The sequence below is a fragment of the Cornus florida genome, unplaced genomic scaffold (assembly GCF_030987335.1).
Source record: "Cornus florida cultivar Cherokee Brave unplaced genomic scaffold, ASM3098733v1 CherokeeBrave_3.0.0_Hap2_Chr11, whole genome shotgun sequence".
NCBI lineage: Eukaryota > Viridiplantae > Streptophyta > Magnoliopsida > Cornales > Cornaceae > Cornus > Cornus florida.
The window spans coordinates 28,407,050-28,432,258 of record NW_026775581.1 but is presented as its reverse complement, the minus strand read 5'-3'; the positions used below and the strand labels follow the sequence as shown (position 1 = coordinate 28,432,258).

Here is a 25,209-nt window from a genome sequence, read left to right as displayed (position 1 = left end):
GCTGGGAATGGTGGTCGGGAAAGCATGATATTTCATAGCATCATTGTGTGTTTGTGTTGATTATGGCTTATTGATATTCCCGCTCATGACCCCGATTTCTTTTAACTATTCTTTGTATGTTGACTCAAGGGAGCCCAAAGCTAATGCTTTAGGCAGCCCCTATTGAGCCGTCATGCTCACCCCATATTTATCATTTTCAAGAAATGGCAAGGATATTGTAGACAACGCACCCTCACAAGTTTAGAAGTGTAAAATGAACTTTTGACATGTTTTGTAATAGACTAGTATGGACAATGATTTTGTAATGTAATTATATTCTTTTGTGAGCTTCATGCGAAGCCTTTGTAATTATGGCCATGGAGGCCTCATCATCTTGTAATCACATTCTTTTGCACTTGTATAAATGTTTCAAAGATGTATGAATGATGATATTTGTAGATTTTATGAAATGTTTAATGGTTGATGATGTTCATGGAACTTTAATTTTCATGTTTAGGTGTTTGGGAATAGCATTTGATTGGGTTTGGGAAGCAGGAATTTCGTTAGATTCATCTGTGGGCATCATCTAATCGGTTATACAGGAACACCTAACCGGTTAGATGAATGGGCAGTGTGTTGGTTTGATGGGTTTTTCCCATCTAACCGGTCAGAAGGGTTTTCCTAACCGGTTAGGTAGGAATTTGGGTGTTCTACTACACGGGTAGGAGATTCCTTGTACTCAGTTAGATGTATTGGGCAGAGAAGGGGTTGGATAATTTTCATTACCTAACCGGTTAGATAGAGTTTCCTAATCGGTTAGACATGATTTTTTTTACGATTTTTCCACCGGCCATTCATGTAACCGGTTAAAAGAAATCTCCTAACCGGTTAAATGTGATCTGAAAACTTGTAAGCCTACTGGACAATTCATCTACCCGGTTAGGAGAAATATTCTAACCTGTTAGATGAACTATCATTTTCACAAGGACTTCATATTTCAATATAATTACCCAATGACCCCCAGACCCAAACCAAAGTGCAGAATGACCCTAGAAAATGACAGAATTACCCCTAAAGGGTATGAATGTTGTATTTTGACCAGAAAATGACTATTTTGCCCCCAAGGACTTTTATATCACCATTTGAATACGGTAAAAGTCTATTTTACCCTTTTGGGTTTAATATTATTATTTGACCATGCAAAAGACCATTATACCCCTATGAACTCTAGGACCATTAGATGGATGTGGTATGACTACAAGGTCTCCAGACCTCATTTAATTCATGGAATGACTCTAGTAAATTACGGTTTTGCCCTTAGTGGACCTTAAATCATTAAATTAATGAGGAATGACCATGGTACCCTTGTGTCACCTCGGGTCTGGGTAAGGACCCGGTTAGCGATCCAGACCCCCGGGTTTGGGTCGTTACATTCTCTCAGCAATCTCTTCTCGGCGATCTCTCCTCGGTGATCACGGTTCTCGTCCAGGTGATCTCTCTCGGATCCCTCCTCGGCTGTCTCCTCGATAATTTCTCTCGGGTTCATGTCGGCTTGATCTTGGTTCTCTTATCTCGGCTCCCTCTTGCTACTATATCTCATTTGTTCAACAACTCTTTGTTATGGATACCAAGGAATCTCATCTTCTTAGGTCAATCACCAGCACCAAACTAAAAGTCTCGAACTACTTTCAATGGTCTCCAGCCATAAAGGTGTTCTTTCGGGCTTAAGGAAAATTGTCCAATCTTAAATCAACCAAACCCACCAATGATCAAAAAATTATTGAGGCTTGGGAGAAAAAAGATGCTAAGATTATGACTTGGTTATGGAATAGCTTGGAGCCTGAGATCTTTAACAATGTGTCATTTATAGAATCTGCCGAAGATATCTGGGAAAATCCCAGGGACATGTATTATTCAGAGAAGAATATTTCTCGTATTTATTCGTTGTACCAGGAGATTTTTAATCTCCAGGGAGATCGTTCTATTGAAGATTATTACTCAGAACCAAAAGGTATGTGAGAAGAATTGAATGTCCACCAACCATTGACTATAGACGTAGAACAACAAAAACGGCACATAAAGGAGTTTCAGGTGGCAAAATTTTTATCTGGACTTAAACCCGTACTCACTTTGATCAGTTCACAGATTTTGCCTGGCAAGGAGGTACCCATAGCTAGCGAGACTTTTGCTTGAGTTCGAAGAGCATTTATTTATGCCCCTGTGATTGAGAAGGACAACCACTGTGCTCTTGTTGTTCCTGCTAAGCGACATGATACTTTCCGCGGAGGACGTGGGGTCAGAGGTCATTCCAACCCAGGCCGTGGTACTCGTGGCAACAGAGGTGGTCGCGGTAGCAAGTGTACTCATTGTGGCCGAAACAATCACTCTATTGACTTCTATTAGGCACTTCATGGCAAGCAAGCTTGGGCTAATCAAGCTTCAGTTTCGAAGGAGACTACTCCCACTTCCGCAAATGAACAAGTCATTCTCTCCAAAGCCGAGTGTGATTCTCTGGTAAAGAGTGAGCGTGCAAATCAGCCCTCTTCCATCGCTACTATCATTACTTTAGGTAATACATGTATCGATGCTTCATTTTCTGCACCTTAGATTCCGATCACATGATAGGTAACCCATCTCTTCTTTTGATATTTCTCATGTTTTCTCACCATGGTTGTTACTATATCAAATGGTGCCAAATCACCTATTCATGGAATTGGGGTACCTTTCGCACTTCAGGTCTCACTTTTTCATCAGTTTTGTTTATCCCTCAAATTTCATTCAATTTATTGTCAGTTCGCAAAATCATATCAGATTTAAATTGCCCAGTTACTTTTCTCCTTTCCGTTGTGTCTTTAAAGATCTCAAGGTGAAGAAGACGATTGGTGGGGGGTTCGAGAAGGATGGTCCTTACTACTTCCAACCAACTACTGCTCCGACAACTCTACATTCCACCTCCTCTTCAGCTTACCAGTGGCATTGCCACCATGGACATCCCTCTTCAAATAGTCTTAGAGCCTTGGTCCCTTCTTTATTTGCAAACTCAGTAAACATCTTTGGGCCACTTTTAAGTCTCGTTTTGATAATAAGAGTTTGAAACCTTTTGAGTAGTACATTCGGATGTTTGGGGACCAACTCGTACTACTGATTTATTTGGTGCTCGTTATTTTGTGTCATTTATTGATGATTATTCGTGTTTAACTTGGGTTTATATTCTTAAAGATAGATCTCAAGTATTCTCTGTTTTTCAATCCTTTTATGCTGAAATTCAAAATCATTTTGATGCAAAATTACTTGTTCTTAGAACTAACAATGCCCTTGAATATAAAGTTAATATTTTTCAAAATTTTCTTGAGTCGAGGGGCATTATCCATCAAACTTGTAATGTTGATACACTTCAACAAAATGGAATTGCTGAACAGAAGAATAGACCAAGCTATTGCTCGAGCCTTAATAATTCAAATGCATGTTCCAAAACATTTTTGGGCAGATGCAGTTCTGGTAGCTGCTTATCTTTTAAACCGCATGCCTTCTAGGATCCTTCAAAGAAAATCACCCTTCCAAATGATGTTTTCTGACAAAATTTTTCCATTCCTCCAAAGGTGTTTGGGTGTGTCTGTTTTGTTCATAATCTAAGCCCGGGAAGAGACAAACTTGATCCTCGTGCCCACAAATGTATTTACATAGGTTATTCTCGCACTCAAAAGTGATAAAATGTTACAGTCCAACTCTTCGTAAACAATTTGTGTGTGCAGATGTAACTTTCTTTGAGGATGTTCCTTATTATTCCCAGGAAGGCAGTCGTTTGGAGGACTCTGTTCTTCAAGAATTTTTTCTTCCAACTCCAATTTTTGATTCTAACATCTCGCCAACTCTTCGTGTCTATGCTCATTGCCGAAAAAGAGTAGTTAATCATGTTCCAACGACTGAAGTAGTAAACCCATCCTTGCCACTTCCACCAGTCGCTTCAATGCCTGGAGATTCTTTCATCTCTCCAAACTTTGATCTTGATCAACAAATTGCTGTTCTGAAAGGTAAAAGGTCTTGTACCAATCACCCTATCTCCAATTTTCTATCATATAATAAATTGTCCTCCTCCTTTCAATCTTTTTCTTTGTTGTTATCCTTTATTGCTCTTCCTAAGTCCTACAGGGAGGCACTTTCTCATCCAGGGTGGAGGAAAGCTATGGAAGAAGAAATAAATGCTTTAAAATTGAATCATACTTGGGACCATGTTCCTAAGCCCGCTAATACTCAATTGTTGGCTGTCGTTGGATTTTCACTATTAAACAGAAGCCTAATGGTACTGTTGACCGTCTCAAAGCTCGACCTGTTGCTAAAGGCTACACTCAAACTTATGGCCTCAATTATACTAAGAGTCTGAGACGTTCTCTCCAGTGGCCAAACTAAATTGTGTTCATGTCATAATCTCTCGTGCAGCTAATCTAGACTAGCCACCTCGTCAACTGGATGTTAAAAATGCCTTTCTGCAGAGACAGTCTATATGGCTCAACCACCTGGGTTTGAGTCTAAGGGGGAGTGTGTGTGTCATCTCAAGAAGTCTCTCTATGGCTCAAACAATCCCCTCGTGCATGGTTTGATAAGTTCAGTAAAGCAGTGGTAACTAATGATATGACTAGAAGCCAGGCTGATCACTCTCTCTTTTTTAAGAAAACGAAACGTGGTATTGTGATTCTTGTGGTGTATGTAGATGATATTGTTACCACCGGAAGTGACAAAGATGGGATACAAGTTTTAATCCATCACTTGAGTTGTAGCTTCTTTACTAAGGATTTGGGCAAACTTCGGTATTTTCTAGGAATTGAAGTGGCTTGGTCGAAGCAATGCATTAGTATCTCTCAGCGGAAGTATATTGTTACGACAAAGACTTATACGTGGTTCGGCAAAGCCTACGTCCATAGTAGAAAGTCTTCACTATGTACAAAATCGGAAATTACAAGTTTCAGCCCCTCACTCTCAATTCTGTACGAATTTCAGCGTCTCTCTCACCCCCACTCCAAGAGAATACTAATTAGGGTCCACGACCCACGAGTAGAGACGGGTCATCGGTCGGTCACAACGCGACCCGACACCAAATTTGGGCCACAACATCACATTTACTCTTGATCTCTTACAGGATACTAGATGCGACACCTGTAACTACACCCATGGAGACTAATGTAAAACTTAAGGTGGATGGTGGTGACCCACTCGATGATCTAGAGATGTATCGGAGAATTATAGGTAAACTTATTTACCTCACAATCACTCGTCTAGACATCTCCTATGAAATCAGTGTTGTGAGCCAGTTCATGACCAGTCCTCGAGTTCCTCACATGGAAGCAATTGTACGCATCTTAAAGTATCTCAAGGGATATCCAGGACGTTATATGCTTTATCGATCTTCTGGACATCTTCAGATTGAGGGATACACAGATGCAGATTGGGCCGATTCTCCTTCTAATCAACGGTCCACCACGAGTTACTGCACTTTCATAGGAGGAAATCTAGTAACTAGGAGGAGTAAGAAACAGTCAGTTATGGCTCGTTCCAGTGCTGAAGCAGAGTATCGTGCTATGGCGTACACTACCTGTGAACTTACTTGGTTGATGACTCTATTACAGGAACTTGGGATTTCAGTCCAGTACCCAATTCCTCTCCATTATGACAATCAGGCAACTATTCATATTGCTAGCAATCCAGTCTACCATGAGAGGAAAAATCACATTGAAGTAGATTGCCATTTCTTTTGATCTAAAGTTGACTCGAATGAGATTGTTACACCGCAGACATCTTCACTAAAGCGCTTCCCAAGAACTCTATTGATTCCATATGTAGCAAGTTGGGAGTTATTGACATTTATCTCCAGCTTGAGGGGGAGTGTTGTACAGTATTGTATGAGTTGTCACATGTGTACAATTAGATTACATTGTATACTTGGATTTTATGTTTTCTGTAACTGCCTTCACCTACCCCTCATTACCATATATAGCATTACCATGTATAGGATTTACATGTTCTCCACTCACCTACTCCCGTAGCTTCTCCTATATAAACACCATTGTATTATTGTATTACTTACTCAATAATATATACGTTTTCATATATTCTCTCTCTCTCCTCTGTCTTTCAACAGGTACCATAAAGTATAGCTGGTTTAATAGTTGTTCAATAGAACTCCCCTTTCAATCGTAAAGGGATATGCCTATCACACAATATACTAGATGCACTCCTCCATTTAATCCATCCTGCCTTGATTCTTTGATTAACGCCATCTCCAATTTCTCCCTCATTATGAATAATTGAGCCTAAATAACGGATATGTTCACTTTTTTTGTATCTCTTGATTCTAAATCCTCACTACATCTTCATTTGTGTTACTTAGATTAACTAAAGTTACACTCAATATATTCAATTTTATTTCGACTTATCTTAGAACCTTTAGTTCTAAAGCTTCTCTCCAAACCTCCAATTTGGCATTAACTCCTTCTCTAGTCTCATCAACTTAAACAATATCATTGACAAATAATATACACCATGGAATCTCATCTTGGATGTGTCTTGTCAGCTCATCCATAACCAAGGCAAAAGGGTGTGGACTTAGTCCTCACCCTTGGTGTAAGCCTATAGTAATTGGGAATTCACTTATTTCCGTTGTCATATGCAATCAATTTCTGATAATAATAAATGCTCTTAGGGTGTAATTAGTCCCTCAAAGAATTCCAGAAACAAGTGATTCAGTAATACATTTCGAATTCATCGTAAATTTCCAGATACTGATACATTGAGACAACATATCCAACTTTAGTCCCCAATATAGATTGAAGCAAATAAATAACTTGCATGCACTTTTCTGAAGCTATTGAGGATTGCGGTGGATGAGCAGATAATAGTGGCTGACTGCTATTGCCTTGATAATGGGAGGGTGAGTTGGGAATTGCAGTTTGGACGATATCATCAAGATTGGGAAATGGAGAATATGCTTTTTATTTATTTATTTACACTACCAACAGAACATGGATAGGAGGGGCTTGATGAGTGGAGTTGGTGGGATCATGGTATGGGGGTTTTGAGGTGCAATCCTTTTACCAGTGGATACAGGTGCTTAGGTGGCAACCATTCCATGGAAAGCAATGTGAAAAACAAGAGCCCTTCTCAAGGTGGCTTTCTATGGATGGACAGCAGCTTTAATAAGGATCTTGGCAGTTGACAATTTAAGGAAGAGGCGCCAGATTGTGATTAATTGGTGTCGCAAGCACAAGAGGGATGAGGATTCAGTGAGTTATCTCCTTTTGCATTGCCCAGTGGCTAGGGATGTTTGGGATAGGGCTTTCTCTATTGTTGGTGTGCAATGGGTGTGCTGGTTTCACAACGATAATCCTCAAATCTTGGATGGGAAGAAAAGTTTGAGATGCATGGATGGCAGCTCCTCTGTATGTGGTGGGGTTTGTGGTCTGAGAAACATGAAGTCCTTTGATGGTGTGGAAGCCCCAATTAAACATTACATGATGTTTTCTTTCGTGCACTTGTTCTTTGGGTGTGCTCCTCTTCGAGCACTTTTTAATGATTTTTTTGTAATCTCATTGAAATTGAATTCTAAAATTTAGTAAGTTTTACATTTCGTAAAATTCATTCCAGTGTCCCTTAGTTAGAATGTAACCAATGGCTTCTTGGAAGAAATACTTTTCTGAAAAAAGAAAACAGTGATAATAATAAAAAGATAAACAAGAATAATTCAACATTCCTCACATATAACTTAACCAAAAAAACATGCTTCACGTATAGAATGCCCCTATTAATAGTCATTTCATGTAGAATACTTAAGTAAATAAAACAATGTCATGTTGCAAAGTTGTACCTTCGTCCAAGAGCCTGGAGAAAGTTCTGAATATTTCCAATGAGAAGAGCAAAAAGCAAGAGGCCCAGTCCAATGATGCCCATGGTGAAAAGGACTTCCCAGACAAAATAACTTGGAACTAGATTTCCAGCCAGTGTACTGATTTGCTTCATAAAATCACCACCAAAGGAAATAGTGTCATATAACTTCAGTATCGTACAATTTTGTAACCCAATTCTTGCATGTTCAATCAGCCTTAAAAGTAAGTAAGGAATTATTGCTAATCCCAGTAGTCTTTGGAGAGTACTTAGGAGATTACTGTGCTCACCGCATGTCGTCACTGGGAATCTTTCAATGCGGCAACCTAAGCCGTCTAGGGCATGTGGGATACTGTGCAAACATGCCATCAAATATTGATATATATGCACAAGCTTTGGAAGAACAAGGTTCTTGATAAATCCTTCCAATTGTAGGTTGTATTGAAGGAGGAGCAGTGTCCACATAAATATACAAGGACACTCCACATGTTACGACCATTAACCACTAAAAGAATAACTATATGTAGGGTGTTAGAATTCCCACTCAGGCATAAGACTAGTGGATTTAAGCCTTTAAGTCATAGTTTAATGTGTTTCTGTGATCCATGCCTTTTGCAGCAAGTGTTTTAAACACCATAAAGAGTTGAATTTTCTCAAGCATGTATCCTATGTATATTAGCAAGAAATGATTAGCCAATGTAAAAAATAAAAGAAAGTGAAAATCAAACAATATATATTTTAAGAATACCTGGAATCCCCAAAACAATGAATATGTATATCTCGTGATTACATTATGTTTTGTTGTGAGATTGACAACTTGTGCATAGATTCCATAAGCAAAATCATCTGGAAGTAAACAAGCACTCGCATTTGCATTATTCTTCCAATCATTCCAGTTTTCAGCATTGCGTTCAAATTCACTATTATCGTCCCCATGCCCACAATCTATGAATTTCTTGCACATAGGAATTCCAGAGGTATGGCAGGCATCTCGAAGACATTGATTTACCCTCTACAAAGAAAATAGTTAAAAGAACAATGAATGCAGATGCCTATTTCACACTCGTCATAATTAAAATGTGTTCAAATTTCTTCAAATTAGACCAAATCAAGAAACAGACAGAACACCAACAAAAGTGACCAAGTACACAACATTGTCATGTTAGACTAGTCAGGCAAAACAAGAAAATCATGTAAACCGCACCAGTATACTGAATTCAAAACTAAAATAGAAAATTTAAAAGTAGACAATTAAAAGGTGTTGAATTGTCTGTATTATTATTATTTTTATTTTTATTAGCTGTTTTTAACCTTTTATTAAGTGTTTTACGTAAGATCCCTATTATCATGGGATCACGTAAATAAGATTCCCGTAATCATGGGATCACGTAGATAAGATCCCCATAATCATGGGATCACGTAGATTTTCGCATATTTCCTGTTCTTCTTTGATTTGGTTTCCTTTCTTTGTACCCTATTCTAGTATATAAATATAGCTATTGGCTCTCAGTTTGAGTACGCCAAAACCCAAAACTTCTTCTTTTTGGTATCAGAGCAAAACAAAAACCTTCGCCTCCCCATTTCCTCCCCAACGCTGTCACCTTCTCTCTCCCTCTCTCCTCACGTCCGGCGCACCTCCACCTCCTCCCAGCCCTTGCGCTGGACCCCTCGGGTGACCCTCTGTTTTTTACTCCTTTTTTAGGAGAATTCCCTTAGGTTTTTTATGACCTAAGGGTCCTTCTGGTATTTTTTTTTTCTTTGTGGGCTGCCGGTATTTGTTCAGCAGCATATTTGGAGGAAAGCGCCGATATTTCCGGCCTTCTTTCCTCTTTCCTCCTGCTTTGACGTGTGGACCAGCCTTATTTTGGTACTATGACTGATTCTAGTAGCCAAAAGGACACTTTATCCTCGGTCCAGCATACTTTATCTTCGGCACACTTTATCTTCGGCACATCATACTCTGGCACAGCAGGTTACTAGTGTGCTCTTGAATGGGCTCAACTTCGTATCTTGGTCCCGTTCTCTTCAACTCTATATTGGAAGGAAAGGGGAAACTGGTTGGCTTTTAGGTATAGTCAAGGAACCGGAAAAGACGGACACTAAATATATTGCATGGGACATGGACAGGTGCACCATTCTAGGTTGGATCTTCAACTCAATGGAGGAGCGTATCTATAATATGTTCATGTTCCACACTTCCGTTTTTGGTCTATGGCAAGCCCTTAAAATGATGTATGCCCATTCTCGCAATGACGCTCGTATCTTTGAACTCTATCAGGAGATTGCTCATGCATCTCAAGAGACACTCAAGCTGTCAGTATCAGAGTATTTGGGTACCTACAATCTAAGTGGGAAGAATTAGCACAGTATGAACCTCTCTCCGATTTCTCTGAAGAAGGTGCAACTCTTTTGGTCAAGAGACTGGACCGCCAGCAAACCTACCAATTTTTGATGGGTTTATGATATGAGTATGATGCTCTTACAACTCAGATCATAAACACCTCTTCTATGCCTGATTTATATGATGTCTTTGCCATTGTTGACCATGAGGAGCATAAACATCAAATCTCCCAGCCAGTAGCTTTTCCACAAACTCCAGTTGATCAGATGGCTCTTGCTGCTAATTCTAGACTTTTAGAGGGAAAGGTTATTTGTCAACATTGTGGAGCCACAGGTCATGTAAAGGAACGTTGCTTTAAACTTCATCCCGAGCTAAAGCAGAAATTTTCTCACAATCGTCCTTCTGGCCGTGGCCACACTGCCGCAGTAGCCGATACTATTAGTGGGTATACTACTCCACAGATTATTGTCCCTCCTGCTTCAACTCCTCCTAGACCATCTTTCCAGGACTTCAATCAATTACAGTCCCAGATTGGTCAGCTTCAAGAGCAGTTTGGAGCTTTATCTACCAGGGCTGGTTCTTTTATTCCCACAGCTACTATAACTACAGGTACTCCTTCTGCTTTTCACGTTAAAGCGGGAAAACCTACTTGGGTTCTGGATTCCGGAGCCAATGATCACATGACTGGTAAGTTATCATTATTTTCAACTCCCGTTATCCCTGTTAATCAGGTTATTAATCTAACTGATGGGTCAACCACCATTATTTGTAGCAAAGGAGATGTTCATCTATCCCCTAATATTATTTTGCCATCTGTTCTTCATGTTTCAAACTTTGCATTTAATCTTCTATATGTTAGCAAACTTGCCAAATCACTAAACATTGCAGTGATTTTTTTTCCTCATTACTGTATTTTACAGGACCTGTATTCGAAGAGGATTTTTGGCAGGGGATATGAGCGTGATGGCCTCAACTACTTTAGGGATCCTCCACCGACACCTCCTCCACTTGCTTAAAGCCTTCAAGCCTCTATTCTTCCAGTTTCTAAATCTTATGATTTTTCTTTTCAGACTTTAAATTTATGGCATGCTCGCCTTGGGTTTGTAAACTTTCAGTATTTATGTCTGCTTTTCCCTTCATAAATAACGGCTGGTAAGGATAATAAGTTTCAATGTGAGATTTGTGAGATTTCTAAACAAACTAGAACTAGTTATATTTCTCATATGAATCGTGCACCTAGTATGTTTGATCACATACATTCTGATGCGTGGGGTCCTTCTCCTGTTATTACTTTTTCGGGGCATCGTTATTATGTCACATTCATTGATGATTATTCACGCTACACATTGGTATATGTTTTACTTAAAAAGAAATTTGAAGTTTTTCCCTTATTCACTCAATTCCTCCAAATGATCAAAACTCAATATAAAACTATTGTTAGGAAATATTAGGTCTCAACTTTACCAACAGGGTATTCTTCATCAACTTACTTGTCCATATACCCCTGAACAGAATGGTGTGGCAGAGCGTAAAAACCGCCAACTAATGTTAATTCGATGTCTTTTAAGTAGTATGAATGTGCTAGCACATGGCGGTTCTTACAGCTACTTTTCTCATTAATCGTACCCCTAGTAGAGTATTAAATGGTAAGGCCCCCTTACAAGTGCTTCAGCCTAATATTACTCTTTTTTCCATCATGCCTCAGGTGTTTGGATGTACATCAGAATCATAGCCCTTCTCGTACTAAACTTGATGACAAGGGTATTAAATGTATCTTTTTAGGATACTCTTCAATGTCAAAAGGTTACCGGTGTTATGATCCTGTACACAAACACATGTATCACTCTCTTGATGTCACCTTTAATGAGCATACCCCTTTTAATGGTTCTGACACTATCTTGCAGGAAACTTCTACTCCCGATCAAGAGGTTTCTCCTCTTGCTCGTCTCTTCCTATTTTTCAAGAAGAGTCTTCTCTTGTGGTTTCCTCACCACCTTTGCAGGTCTATTCTCACCGCCCTCGTACTCCGCCTCCACTACCTCCATCCTCCTCAGATATAGGTTTAGGTACATCCCCTCTCTCCCCTTTACATTTCCCTGACCCTGTTCCTGAGTCTCGGTATCCCACTCAGGACTGCAAACCCCTTGCTCGATACAAATTCGCTTGTAGTACTAATCATCTTATTTCGCAGTATATCACTTATGATGGTCTTTCAGGGTCTTATCAAGCCTTTGATGTGAAGAATGTTTTCCTTAACGGTGATCTTCGTGAGACTATTTAAATGGATCCTCCACCCGATTTTCGGGCTGAGGGGGAGTATGCTGGAAAGGTCTGTCGATTGCGGAAGTCTTTGTATGGGTTAAAACAATCTCCCAGAGCTTGGTTCAGCTGCTTCAGTGATGTAATTCTATGCATAGAGTTTGTTAGATGTCATTCTGACCATACATATTTTATGCACTGTTCCTCAACTTGTCAATGTATCATTCTTCTTGTCTATGTTGATGATATCATCATTACTGGCAATGACATCCCTGGGATTGCTCAAGTACAGCTTCAATTGGCTAAAGCTTTTGATGTGAAAGACCTTGGGCAGCTCAGATATTTCTTAGGAATTGAGATTGCTAGATCTAAGCAGGGTATCTCTTTATCGCAAAGGAAGTATGTCTTGGATCTTCTTCGAGACACGGGTATGCTTGGGTGTAAACTTGCTTCCACTCCTATGGATCCTAATATCAAGATCTCGACTGAGTCTAGAGATCTCCTTTCTGATCCCTAACAATATCAGCGCTCAGTAGGAAGATTGATTTATCTTACCACACCCACCCTAGTTTGGCTTTTGCTATTAGTGTTGTGAGTCAGTTTATGCATGCTCCTCATGCAGCTCATACGGATGCGGTATATCATATTCTTCAATATCTTAAGTCCTTTCCTGGACTTGGATTATTCTATTCTTCTAGCAGGCAAGTTGGGTTATCCTGTTTCAGTTATGTAAACTATGTTGGGTCCAAGACTGACAGATGTTCCACATCTGGCTTCTGTACTTTCTATGGAGATCATCTTATATCTTGGAAAAGTAAGAAGCAACCTGTAGTTTCGAGATCTTCAGCAGAGGCTGAGTACCGTGCCATGGCCCAAGGTACTTATGAGATTCTCTGGCTTCAATCTTTCTTGGAGGAACTAGGGCTAAGTGAAAACAGTCCTTAGACTTGTTTTATGATAATAAGTCAGCCATCATGCTTGCTTCAGATTCTGTTCTTCATGAGAGGACTAAACATATAGAGGTGGACATTCATTTTATCAAAGAGAAGATTCGTTCAGGGATTATCAAGCCGTGCTTTGTTCGGTCCTCTAATCAGTCGGCAGATGTGTTCACCAAATCCGTCGGTCCATCTTTGCTTCATTCCTCGGTTATCAAGCTAGGTTTGATTGGTATCTTCACTCCAGCTTAAGGGGGAGTGTTGAAATATCTGTATTATTATTTTTATTATTATTATTAGCTGTTTTTAGCCTTTTATTAGGTGTTTTATGTAAGATCCCTATTATTATGGGATCACGTAGATAAGATTCCCATAACCATAGGATCACGTAGATAAGATCCCCATAATCATGGGATCACGTAGATTCTGGCATATTTCCTGTTTTTCTTTTATTTGGTTTCCTTTCTTTGTACCTTATTTTTGCATATAAATATAGCTCTTGGCTCTCGGTTTGAGTACGCCAAAACCCAAAACTTCTTCTTTAAAAGGAAAATATTATGATCCAACAGCTTCCAAAAATTATAAATCTTGAAATAACATTCAAGCTTTCATGTAGTAAGGAAACCAAAGAAACTGAAGTACTGACAAATTTTACAAGCACAATATTTTAGAGCTTATCTGAAAGTATCAAAAAGTAACTGAGATATAAAGAATGTGAGATGTGTGATTGTGGTTTACAGCTTGTGGCTTGAGCACAAAGAAAAGGCATGGCAAAAAAACCTCTTCCAGTATCTGCTCCAAGCTTTTATTGGATTTCAATAAACCAAATTTTCTTCAAGTTGCTTCCATGAAAAAGAGCGACTAGGGTGATCTCAAAGGCGACTAGGATTTCAACTAAGGTTTCGTGAAGAAGACATTACGTTGGCATGCATGGAGGAGGGCCAGCACTCCTTGCCGACAGGGCTTTTTCCTACTCGTAATCAATCTACTCGACGAACTTCATAGAGGAACTTATTCAATTTAGCTTCCAAAAATCCTATGGTGAATATGTCATTCATGCGAAAATGTAATCAAACTAAAGTACCTCATATTGAAGATGAAGATGTTGAAGACGAAATCGATTTTTGGAATACATCGGTAGTTGGGTATATTATGGGGAAAACCCCTATTCTCCCTTTCTGAAATCGTTTATTAAGAAAAGATGGGGTGTGAATGTGAAAGTAGTGTGTCACAACCCGTATCTGTAGGACCCAGTCCATAAACATGAAAGAAATAAACCCAGCCTTTAGGCTCCCAATTGAACCCAAGTATGGTGGTCATCTAAAATATTCCAAAACCTGTTTTAAGTCCTCATAACACCATTTATCATGCTAAAGCTTCAAAATCATACACAATTCATATCTTTACAAGCACCAAATTGGATAACCATAGCCTTAGTTACATATCATACAAGCGTTACATCAAAGGTGGTACAAGTCCCTCTTGTAGCGTAGTTATATCATTAGATTACATGCTCACAACAAAATATATATAGACATTACTTCATGCATAGCATCAATTTACACCAAAAGCTATGACATGCTAGTATGCACAAGACAAAACAGATTCCAAGCTTCACATGGCAACTTTAAGGATGAGATTGAGGAATCTTTCCCTCCACTTGTTCTTCACCTGAAATGTTGTCAACGGGTGAGCTTAAAATTGCTCGGTAGAGAGGCTAAATAACATTCTCTAAAGTCTTGTAAGCCGTGCTCACATAGCACAAAGTAAAATAAAGAAGAAGAGCTCTGTTGTCAGGGGCTTATTTGTTATTACTTATATAATGTTTGGGCTCATGTGTAATTTTTGAAACTTGTTATTATAAATAGAATGTGGTGGAAGGATGAAAGCATTCTTTCATTCTTTCTCTCTTTCCCCATCTCTCTCTCTTTTTCTCTCATCCGCTTTTTTCTCTTTTTCTTCTTCTTTATCACTTACTCTTGATTTGATTATATCTTAAAGTCAACATGATATCATAGCATGGTTTGTAAAGCTCTAGGTGTAGTTGAAACCCTAGGGCAAGTTTGTGTAAACCCTAGTGAGTGTGAAGGGTTTTGAAGAGATTCCAAGATGGGATTTGTTTGCAAGGAAGTAGTGTTAATCACATCCACACGTTTTTGGACCTGTTTTTTTATCTATTGCAGTCTTGATCAGTGTTTTTTTTTTGTATTCGCGGGGTTCTACAACAACGGCTTTTTCTTCGTTGTTCACAATTCTGGTATAGTCTACTTTGTTGCTTTCTAAGGTTTGTGTGGTGACTGTGTGGTCGCTTTTTTATGCATCTCAGAAGACGATAATCTTTCTAGTTGAAGTTTGTGTGTTAGAGAGGTGGTTCTCTACGTATTTTGTTGTTGTTTTTGTTTCTGAGGATTGTACCCAGAAACTATTTGATAAAATGTCTGGTTCAGAGGTGACTTCAAAAGAAGCTGGGTCTTCTCCTAGTCTGACTCCAGTACTGGGAGGTAGTAGTGATCACCATACAGGACTTTGTATTACGACTGTTAGGCTGGATGAGACGAACTAGATGGAGGGGGCTCAATCTGCTCGTATGCATATCATTGGTCGTAGGATGATCGACCATATCGAAGGGACTGTCACGTATCCCTCCAAGAGCGATCCTGAATTTAAAGAGTGGAGTGCAAATAATGCACTAGTTATGACGTGGTTGTCGCAGTCAATGCAACTACAAATCAACAAAGGGATTTTGTTTGTGAAAACAGCTAAAGAGATATGGACGGCTGTGGAAGAGACGTATTCCTCGGTTGGTAATTTAACAAAACTGGATGAACTCCAACAACAGATTTCAAGATTCAAGCAAGAGGACCAAACTCTTGCTATATATTACCACACTTTACGTGGTAATTGGAAGAATTAGATCACTACCAAGACTACATACCTGTGTGTGCAGCTGATGTTAAAGCATTTCATGCTATCATAGAAAGGAATCGAATCTATGAGTTCTTGGGTGGTCTGCATCCGAGATACGAGCATGCAAGGGCACAAGTGTTAGGCAGGTATCCAGCCCCTACTTCTTTTAGAGATGTGTTTTCATATATCCAGGCTGAGGAGAGTAGAATGAAGACTATGTCTGCACCTGTATACACTAAGCCTGAGCCAGAAGTACCATTGGCTGAGAGGTCTGCTTTTGCCACACAAAAATGGAACAAGCCTAATCCTTCAAAAGGAGGGAAACAGGATGACAAAAGCAAGTTGAGGTGTGATCATTGTGGGCGTACGTGCCACACTAGGGAAACATGCAGGAATCTACATAGTAGCCCTACTCCAGCTCCTGCTAATACTAGGCCAAGGCCTGGTCCATTTAGGGGGTTATCTACGGCACATACTGCAAAGCGTAAGACTGCTTCTACTGGTCATGCTTCCTCAGGGCCACCGAGTTCTTTGTCTGGGGCTGAACTTGATGCTCTCCGACATCTACTAGCACAGCATTCCTCTGTTTCCACCTCTAACTTCGCTCAAACAGGTACATCTCATTTGGCACATCAGGTTTCCACATTATCTAGTGGGCCACCTTGGATCATTGATTCAGGAGCCACTGATCACATGACTGGTATGGCATCTGATTTTTTTTCGTACAGTTTATGTTCTGGTAAGGATAAGGTTAGAGTGGCTAATGGCACCTTCACCTCCATTGCGGGGAAGGGCACTATTTCTGCCTCCCCTAATCTTACCTATTCTCTGTTCTTCATGTCCCAAAGTTTACCAATAACCTCCTTTCTGTCAGTCACATTACAAAAGGCTTGAATTGTAATGTAACCGTTTTTCAATCTCAGTGTTTGTTTCAGGACTTGGACACGGGGAAGACGATTGGAAGTAGACATGAGGACAATGGGTTGTATTTGCTGAATTTGAGGCCAACTTCTTATTATGTTGCAGATCTATCTAGTGTTAGGAATAGTAATATCAATAAAGATTTGTTAATGCGATGGCATAATAGAATAGGTCATTTACCTCTTCCTGTTTTGAAGCATGTGCTTCCCCAGTTCGCTTCTATTGAATCTTTTGAGTTAAATTGTGAAACATGCGTTCTTGCCAAACAATGTCGTGTTTCTTATCCTACTAGTATTAATAAAAAAAAATACAGCTCCTTTGCAACTTGTTCATTTTGATGTGTGGGGTCCTGAATCTACTACTTCGTTAATTGTTTTTCATTACTTTGTTGTGTTTATTGATGACCTTAGTCGATTGGCTTTATCTTATGAAAACCAAAGATAAAGTTCATTCCATTTTTAAAACCTTTCATAGGATGGTATGTACTCAGTTGGTAGTCCCCTCAAAATCCTTCGATCTGATAATGGAGGAGAGTTTATGTATGGTGGTCTTGCCTCTTTTTTTGCTGATAACAGGATTGTCCATCAAACCTCTTGTGCTAATACACCACAACAGAATGGTGTAGCTAAAAGAAAACACCGTCATATTACGGAGGTGACCCGTTCTCTTCTAATTGGGATGGGGGTGCCTAAGTTATTGGGCTGATGCAACCTTAACAGCTACATACCTTATCAATCACATGCCTTCTAAGGTTCTTGGCTATCAATCCCCCTTCTCTAGCTTACACCACGACACAGCCTTGTTTACTGTCCCTCCGAAAGTGTTTGGTTGTGTTTGTTATGTTCACATTCATCATCGCAAGGACAAAATGGATCCTAAGGCAATCCGTTGTGTCTTTCTTGGATACTCTACCACTCAGAAAGGGTATCGGTGTTATAACCCTACCACTCGTCGTCACTTTGTCTCCGTGGATGTTACATTCTTTGAGTCTGTTCCTTTTTTTTCCCCAGCTCAGGATTCTCTACAGGGGGAGACTACTATACAGGTAGGGAATCCGTTGTCATTCAGAGGGAATGCCCCCTTCCTTTGCCTATTCCCATTCAGGGAGAGTTTCTTACTGAGTTGCATATGTCTAGTCCTCCTAACACTAATGATTTGCAGGGAAAGCAGCCAATTGTCTACACTAGGAGGGCAAAACAAGTTATTGACTCATAAGGAATGGACAGGCACCCATATTAGACCTAGAAAGAACATAAGGAATGGACATGTGGCCCTATCAACTGGCGCCACGTGGATGGCTCCCTTCTGCATGGCACATGCTTGATTATTATAAATAGTACAGTGCCATGACGCAAAGGATCATCAAGGCCCCTTCCATAATTGGTCCCTTTTGGCTCTCATTCTGTCCCCTCCAGTCCAACCTTCCTCTTATCCTCTGAAAATTAATTCCAACCAACTGTGGGAATAAATTAAGTCCTGAATTACTACTTTTGAAGAACCCCGTCACAATAAGCAAAGACAAAAAATATCTCATGAATTTTCAATAACTAAGCATGAATGCAATTTCATAATAAGACAAGTACCCAAGGCTACATAAATTTCAGGAAGAGCAAGGAACAGAAATATGTTTTAAAGAAAGAAAAGATCAACTTCCAGAGTTACAATGACTTCCACCCACCTGCAACCCGAAAAGGTACCAGCATGACCCCACTACATGGCCAGACAACACAAAACTGAGAAGATTTATAACGAAATTTGCCCCTGCTGATTCAAATATGAAGCCACTTGGAGACTGACCAACCAGAAAAGGAAGAGACCTATACAACCTGGGAATGTATTGAAAAAGAACTGCGGCACGTAATAGATTCTTAGCATAATTTGCTCCAGATGATCCATAGAACCTCGGTAGGACCAACAATACAATTATCTACAAAATCAAAGGCAATAATTTAAATTAATAGAAGAAGAGTAGATTAAGTTCTCAACAAACTAGAGCTTGCAGTTGTGGGTGTATGCATATATAGATAGAAGGATACATATAACCATTTAAAAATATATATTTATGCTGTATGAAATCCAATATTTTTATGATATGCCTGACAGGAAATACTCTTCAAATATTTGTTTTCAGGAAAATATTATCTCCTACCAAGAAAAAATAAAGTTATATGTGTGTCGTAGTCTACCCCTCACAAAGTTACAATATAGTAGGAAAGAAAAAAAAGAAGGAAAAAAAAAAAAGAATATAACATAATCAGAAATGTGAGACAATTTCCAAGAAGCAGAATGTTATTCTCGTGAAATATAGAGACTTCACTCTTGACTTTTATAATAACCCATTTCACAGAAGTTTGCTAACCTAATGAACTTAATAAATGGGCACAAGGATTCTTAAAGCACATCATATGAAGTTCACTTCTCTAAGATTTTAGCAAAAGTTTTAAGGATTTCACAAGTGTGTTGGAACTACTTAGTTTTGAAACCCAGTGATACCTTCAACTAACTAAAGCCAATACTTAACCCTGTATTTACTTTTTTATTATTGGTCACTGTTATCTTAAAAGATCCTCTGTGACCTATCTCCAGGATCCTACAAAAATTTAACCATTGGAATAAGAATTTCTCACATGTAAAGGTTCACACCATTGCAGGATCCTAATGAGATAACCTCTATCTATAAACCTTCTTACTCCAAACAATCACCCACTCAGGCTCTTCCATTTGAATAGGTCACTGCTGCAGGCTTCTTCCCACGCCAACTCGTTGTTGCCGCCTTGACGCCTCGCTTTTCTCAGTTCCATGCTGTCCTGTATTCTTGTGGCTGTTTTGCTCCTATGACCAAGGGATTGGATACACGCTTTCATGGTGTGCTCAACGGTCAGTGGGAACATTTCGAGCGACAAAAGAAGGAATCTACACAGGAAGTTCCCGGGGAAACTCCCCACTCTCAAAGGTTAATCGTTAAGTACGTCCCGGACATCCAGACCATCCCAGTTGAACAGGGGATGGGATGGGTTCCCACCTGGAAGCAGCTACAAGACAATCACCCATTGGGGTCCTCCAACACCTCTGGTACTGCTCTTCGGCCCTCTTCCTAAGATGGTCACCCACCCCTAGTTACCTTGTAAGAAAATTGCCCAAAAAGGCTCCTTCCAGGATCTTCTATTGTCCGGTCACCGCGCCACTGAACCTGCTCAATGCAGTCACCTCCAGGGTTCTTCGCACCTGGATAGTACCAGGACCCTTATGCCCCAGCCCTTGATCAGATAAAGCTGCCCTCCTGGAGCCCGCCCTATGAACCACAACAATAAATGAGCCTTGGGACGAGACATCTTTCTGCACTACAAGAGTCACCATTTGCGTGACCAACTCAACTACCATAATACCCTAGTCATTGTCACCATTCCAGATGACAACCAAAACAACAAAATCCATTATCATTCCATTTTACTCTAGTTATATCATCCCTTAGGACCCCAAATTCACAACACAAGCACACACAAAAGTCTCTCAGGCCCATATTTACAACCACAACTCAACATAAGATCATTTAAATCCAAGTTTGACGACCATGACTCAACACAAGGTCCATCTAAGCAAACCTTCTCCCAACACAATACCCAATTCCTCTAACGAGAGCGAAAGGACAGGCACCTATATTAGACCTAGAGGAGGGTTGAATAGGTTTTAAAAACTCAATTAATTACTCATATATATAGAAATTTAATTTCAATTAACTACATTAAACTGAATTTTAAAAATAACTAATCAATAAAGTAAAAATCAATCGAGTGCAGTAAAATAAACAAAAGCATGCGACGCACAAGAACACTGATTTTTACATGGAAAATCTCACAGGAGAAAAACTACTAGAAGTAGTCCAGGCAGGCCAAATCCACTACAAAAGAAAGGGTCTATGTTGTCAGGGCTTATTTGTTATTACTTATATAATATTGGGGCTCATGTGTAATTTCTAAAACTTGTTATTATAAATAGAATGTGGTGGAAGGATGAAAGCATTCTTTCATTCTTTCTCTCTTTCCCCATCTCTTTCTCTTTTTCTCTCATCCGCTTTTTTCTCTTTTTCTTCTTCTTTGTCACTTACTTTTGATTTGATTATATCTTAAAGTCAACATGGTATCAGAGCATGGTTTGTAAAGCTCTAGGTTTGTAGTTGAAACCCTAGGGCAAGTTTGTGTAAACCCTAGTGGGTGTGAAGGGTTTTGAAGAGATTCCAAGATGGGATTTGTTTGCAAGGAAGTAGTGTTAATCACATCCACACGTACCGCGGATTCCAAGTAAGGTTTTTTTTTTTTTTTTATCTATAGCAATCTCGATCAGTGTTTTTTTGTGTTCGCGGGGTTCTGCAACAGCGGCTTTTTCTTCGTCGTTCGCGATTCTGGTATGGTCTACTTTGTTGCTTTCTAGGGTTTGTGTGGTGACTATGTGGTCGCTTTTTTATGCATCTCAGAAGACGGTAATCTTTTTAGTTGAAGTTTGGGTGTTAGAGAGGTGGTTCTCTGCGTATTTTGTTGCTGTTTTTGTTTCTGAGAATTGTATACCCATAAATTGTTTGATAAAATGTTTGGCTCAAAGGTGACTTCAAAAGAAGTTAGGTCTTCTCCTAGTCTAACTCCAGTATTGGGAGGTAGCAGTGATCACCATCCCGGCCTTTGTATTACATCTGTTAGGCTGGATGAGACGAACTATATGGAGTGGGCTCAATCTGCTCGTATACATATCACTGGTTGTAGGATGATCTACCATATCGAAGGAGCCTCCACCGTTGTATTGTATATGAATTGAGAGAGTATTATAAAAGTGATGTAGCCCTTTGGGCTCTTTGTGCCGTGGATATAGGCCCTAGTGGCTGAACTACGTAATATATGTGTGTTCTATTTATTTCATTTATCTCTTAGCTTCCGTTTTATGGTTTACAACATGGTATCAGAGCCTCATTTCTCTTCCTAGGTTCGGACCCCTATTTTGGGGTATTCCCTTACCATCTGAAATGCTGCTAAGGATTTCTCGGTGCTATTTGTGACTTGTTTGGGCTGCCAATTTGTTCGGCAATAATGTTCTTCACCTTTGCCGTGTCTTTGGCAGTTTTTTATTGACTTGTTTGGGCTGCCGGTGTGTTCGGTAGCATTGTGTTCGTCTTTGCTGTGTCTCCGGCAGTTTTTATCGACTTATTTGGGTTGCCAATGTGTTCGGTAGCATTGTCATCACCTTTACCGTGTCTTTGGCAATTTTTTATTGACTTGTTTGGGCCGTCAGTGTGTTCAGTAGCATTGTCTTTGTCTCTGCCGTGTCTCCGGCAGTTTTTATCGACTTGTTTGGGCTGCTGATGTGTTCGGAAGCATTGTCCTCACCTTTGCCGTGTCTTCAGCAGTTTTTTGTTGACTTGTTTGGGCTGTCGGTGTGTTCGGTAGCATTGTTCTTTGTCTTCTCTCCTCTCTCTTCATCATTCACACTTCTTGTTACTCGTCATCTCAATGGCAAGTCGGACATTCATGCTCCAACTTGAGGGGGAGTATTGAAGATTTAATAGAGGAATCAGTGGAGAAATCTTTGAGTAATTGATGTTGTTTCCAATTATTGAAGATTTGGTGTTATAAGAGGAATCAGTGGAGAAATATGTTAGTAATTGATGTTGTTTCCTATTATTGAAGATTTAGTGTTATTAGAGGAATCAGTGTAGAAAAATCCTTCTTGTTTTCTATTTTCTAATTCTTTCCATTCTCATAATTTATTTTCCTGTATAAAGGAGCCTCCACCATTGTATTGTATATGAATTGAGTGAGTATTATAAAAGGGATGTAGCCCTTTGGGCTCTTTGTGCCATTGATGTAGCCCTAGTAGCTGAACCACGTAATATCTGTGTGTTCTACTTGTTTCATTTATCTCTTCACTTCCGTTTTATGCTTTACAACAATAATGATGCCCCGAAAAAGCAGTATCTGGAGGAGGACCCCATACATCAAAATGTATGAGATCAAACATACTAGATGCACGATGCATATGAGAAATATAACTGGTTCTAGTATGTTTAGAAAGCTCACAAATCTCACATTGAAACTTATTATCCTTACAAGCCGTTATTAATGAAGGAAAAGTAGACATAAATACTGAAAGTTTACTTTCAAGGGTTGAAAAGAAAAATCATAAGACCTAGAAACTGGAAGAACAAAGGCTTGAAGCAAGTGGAGGAGGTGTCAGTGGAGGATCCCTAAAGTAGTAGAGGCCATCGTGCTCATATCCCCTGCCAAAAATCCTCTTCAAACACAGGTCCTATAAACACAGTAATGAGGAAAGAAAATCATTGCACAATTTAGTGATTTAGCAAGTTTGCTAACAGATAGAAGATTAAATGCAAAGTTAGGAACATGAAGAACAAATGACAAAATAATATGAGGGGATAGATGAACATCTCCTTTACTACGAATAATGGTGGTTGACCCATCGGCTAGACTAACAGCCTGATTAACAGGAGTAAAAGGAGTAGAAAATATTGACAACTCACCAGTTATGTGATTATTGGCTCCGAAATCCAAAACCCAAGTAGGTTTTCCCAGTTAACATGAAAAGCAGGAGGAGTACCTGTATCTATAGTGGCCATGGGAATAGAAGAGCCAGCCCCGGTAGATAAAGCTCCGAACTGCTCCTAAAGCTGACCAATCTGGGACTGTAACTGATTGAAGTCCTGAAAAGATGGTCGAGGAGGAGTTAAAGCAGAAGGGACAACAATCTGTGGAGTAGTATACCCACCAATAGTATTAGCTACTGGGATAGTGCAGCCACGACCAGAAGGATGATTGCGAGAAAATTTCTACTTTAGCTCGGGATGAAGCTTAAAGCAACGATCTTTACATTACCCGTGGCTCCACAATTTTGACAAATAACCTTTTCTCTGAAAGTCTAGAATTAGCAGCAAGAACCATCTGATCAACTGAAGTCTCTAGTAAAGCTACCGGCTGAGAGATCTGACGTCTATGCTCCTTATGGTCAACAGTAATGAAGGCATCATATAAATCAGGCATAGGAGAGGTGTTTATGATCTGAGTTCTAATAACGCATCATACTCAGATCGTAAACCCATCAAAAACTGGTAGGTATGCTAGCGGTCCAGTCTCTTGACCAAAAGAGTTGCAGCTTCTTCAGAGAAATCGGAGAGAGGTTCATACTGTGCTAATTCTTCCCACCAAGACTGAAGATACCCAAAATACTCTGATACTGACAGCTCGAGTCTCCTGAGATCCAAAAGCAATCTCCTGATAGAGTTCAAAGATACGAGCGTCATTGCGAGAATGGGTATACATCTTGTTGAGGGCTTGCCATAAACAAAAAACGGAAGTGTGAAACATGAACATATTATAGATACGCTCCTCCATTGAGTTGAAGATCCAACCTAGAATGGTGCACCTATCCATATCCCTTGCAATATATTTAATATCCGTCTTTTCTGGTTCCTTGACTAGACCCAAAAGCCAACCAGTTTTCTCTTTCCCTCCAATATAGAGTTGAAGAGAACGGGACCAAGATATAAAGTTGCACCCATTCAAGAGCACACTAGGAACCCTCTGTGCCGGAGTATGATGTGCCGAAGATAAAGTATGCTCGACAGAGGATAAAGTGTTCTTTTGGCTACTAGAATCAGTCATAGTATCAAAATTAGGCTAGTCCACACGTCAAAGCAGGAGGAAAGAGAAAAAAACATGACCGGAAAAATCGGCGATTTCCTCCAAATATGCTGCCGAACAAACACCAACATCACACAAAGAAAAAAAAAAAATACCAAAAGGACCCTTAGGTCATAAAAAACCTAAGGGAATTCTCCTAAAAATGGAGTAAAAAACGGTGGATTACCCGAGGGGTCCGCACGAGGGCTAGGAGGAGATTGAGGTGTGCCGAAGGTGAGGGAAAATGGAGAGGGGGAGAGAGAAGGTGGCGGCGTTGGGGAGGAAGATGGGGAGGCGAAGGTTTTTGTTTTGC

At 39.8% G+C, this 25,209-nt stretch overlaps 1 protein-coding gene across 4 annotated transcripts in view; it reads right to left on the bottom strand.

The window, feature by feature from the left end:
• The window catches only part of LOC132287084 (probable cyclic nucleotide-gated ion channel 20, chloroplastic), a 148,288-nt gene that overhangs the window by 77,425 nt on the left and 45,654 nt on the right, over positions 1-25,209 (bottom strand). For 3 of the 4 annotated variants that reach the window (XM_059789579.1, XM_059789578.1, XM_059789577.1), the window contains exons 6-8: positions 18,896-19,144; positions 8,600-8,863; positions 7,835-7,980 (exon numbers count right to left, since the gene is read on the bottom strand). In XM_059789579.1, the coding sequence (XP_059645562.1) occupies positions 7,835-7,980; positions 8,600-8,863; positions 18,896-19,144 (659 nt within the window). The remainder of the gene's footprint in view (positions 1-7,834; positions 7,981-8,599; positions 8,864-18,895; positions 19,145-25,209) is intronic. The other variant, XM_059789580.1, reaches the window with a different exon arrangement.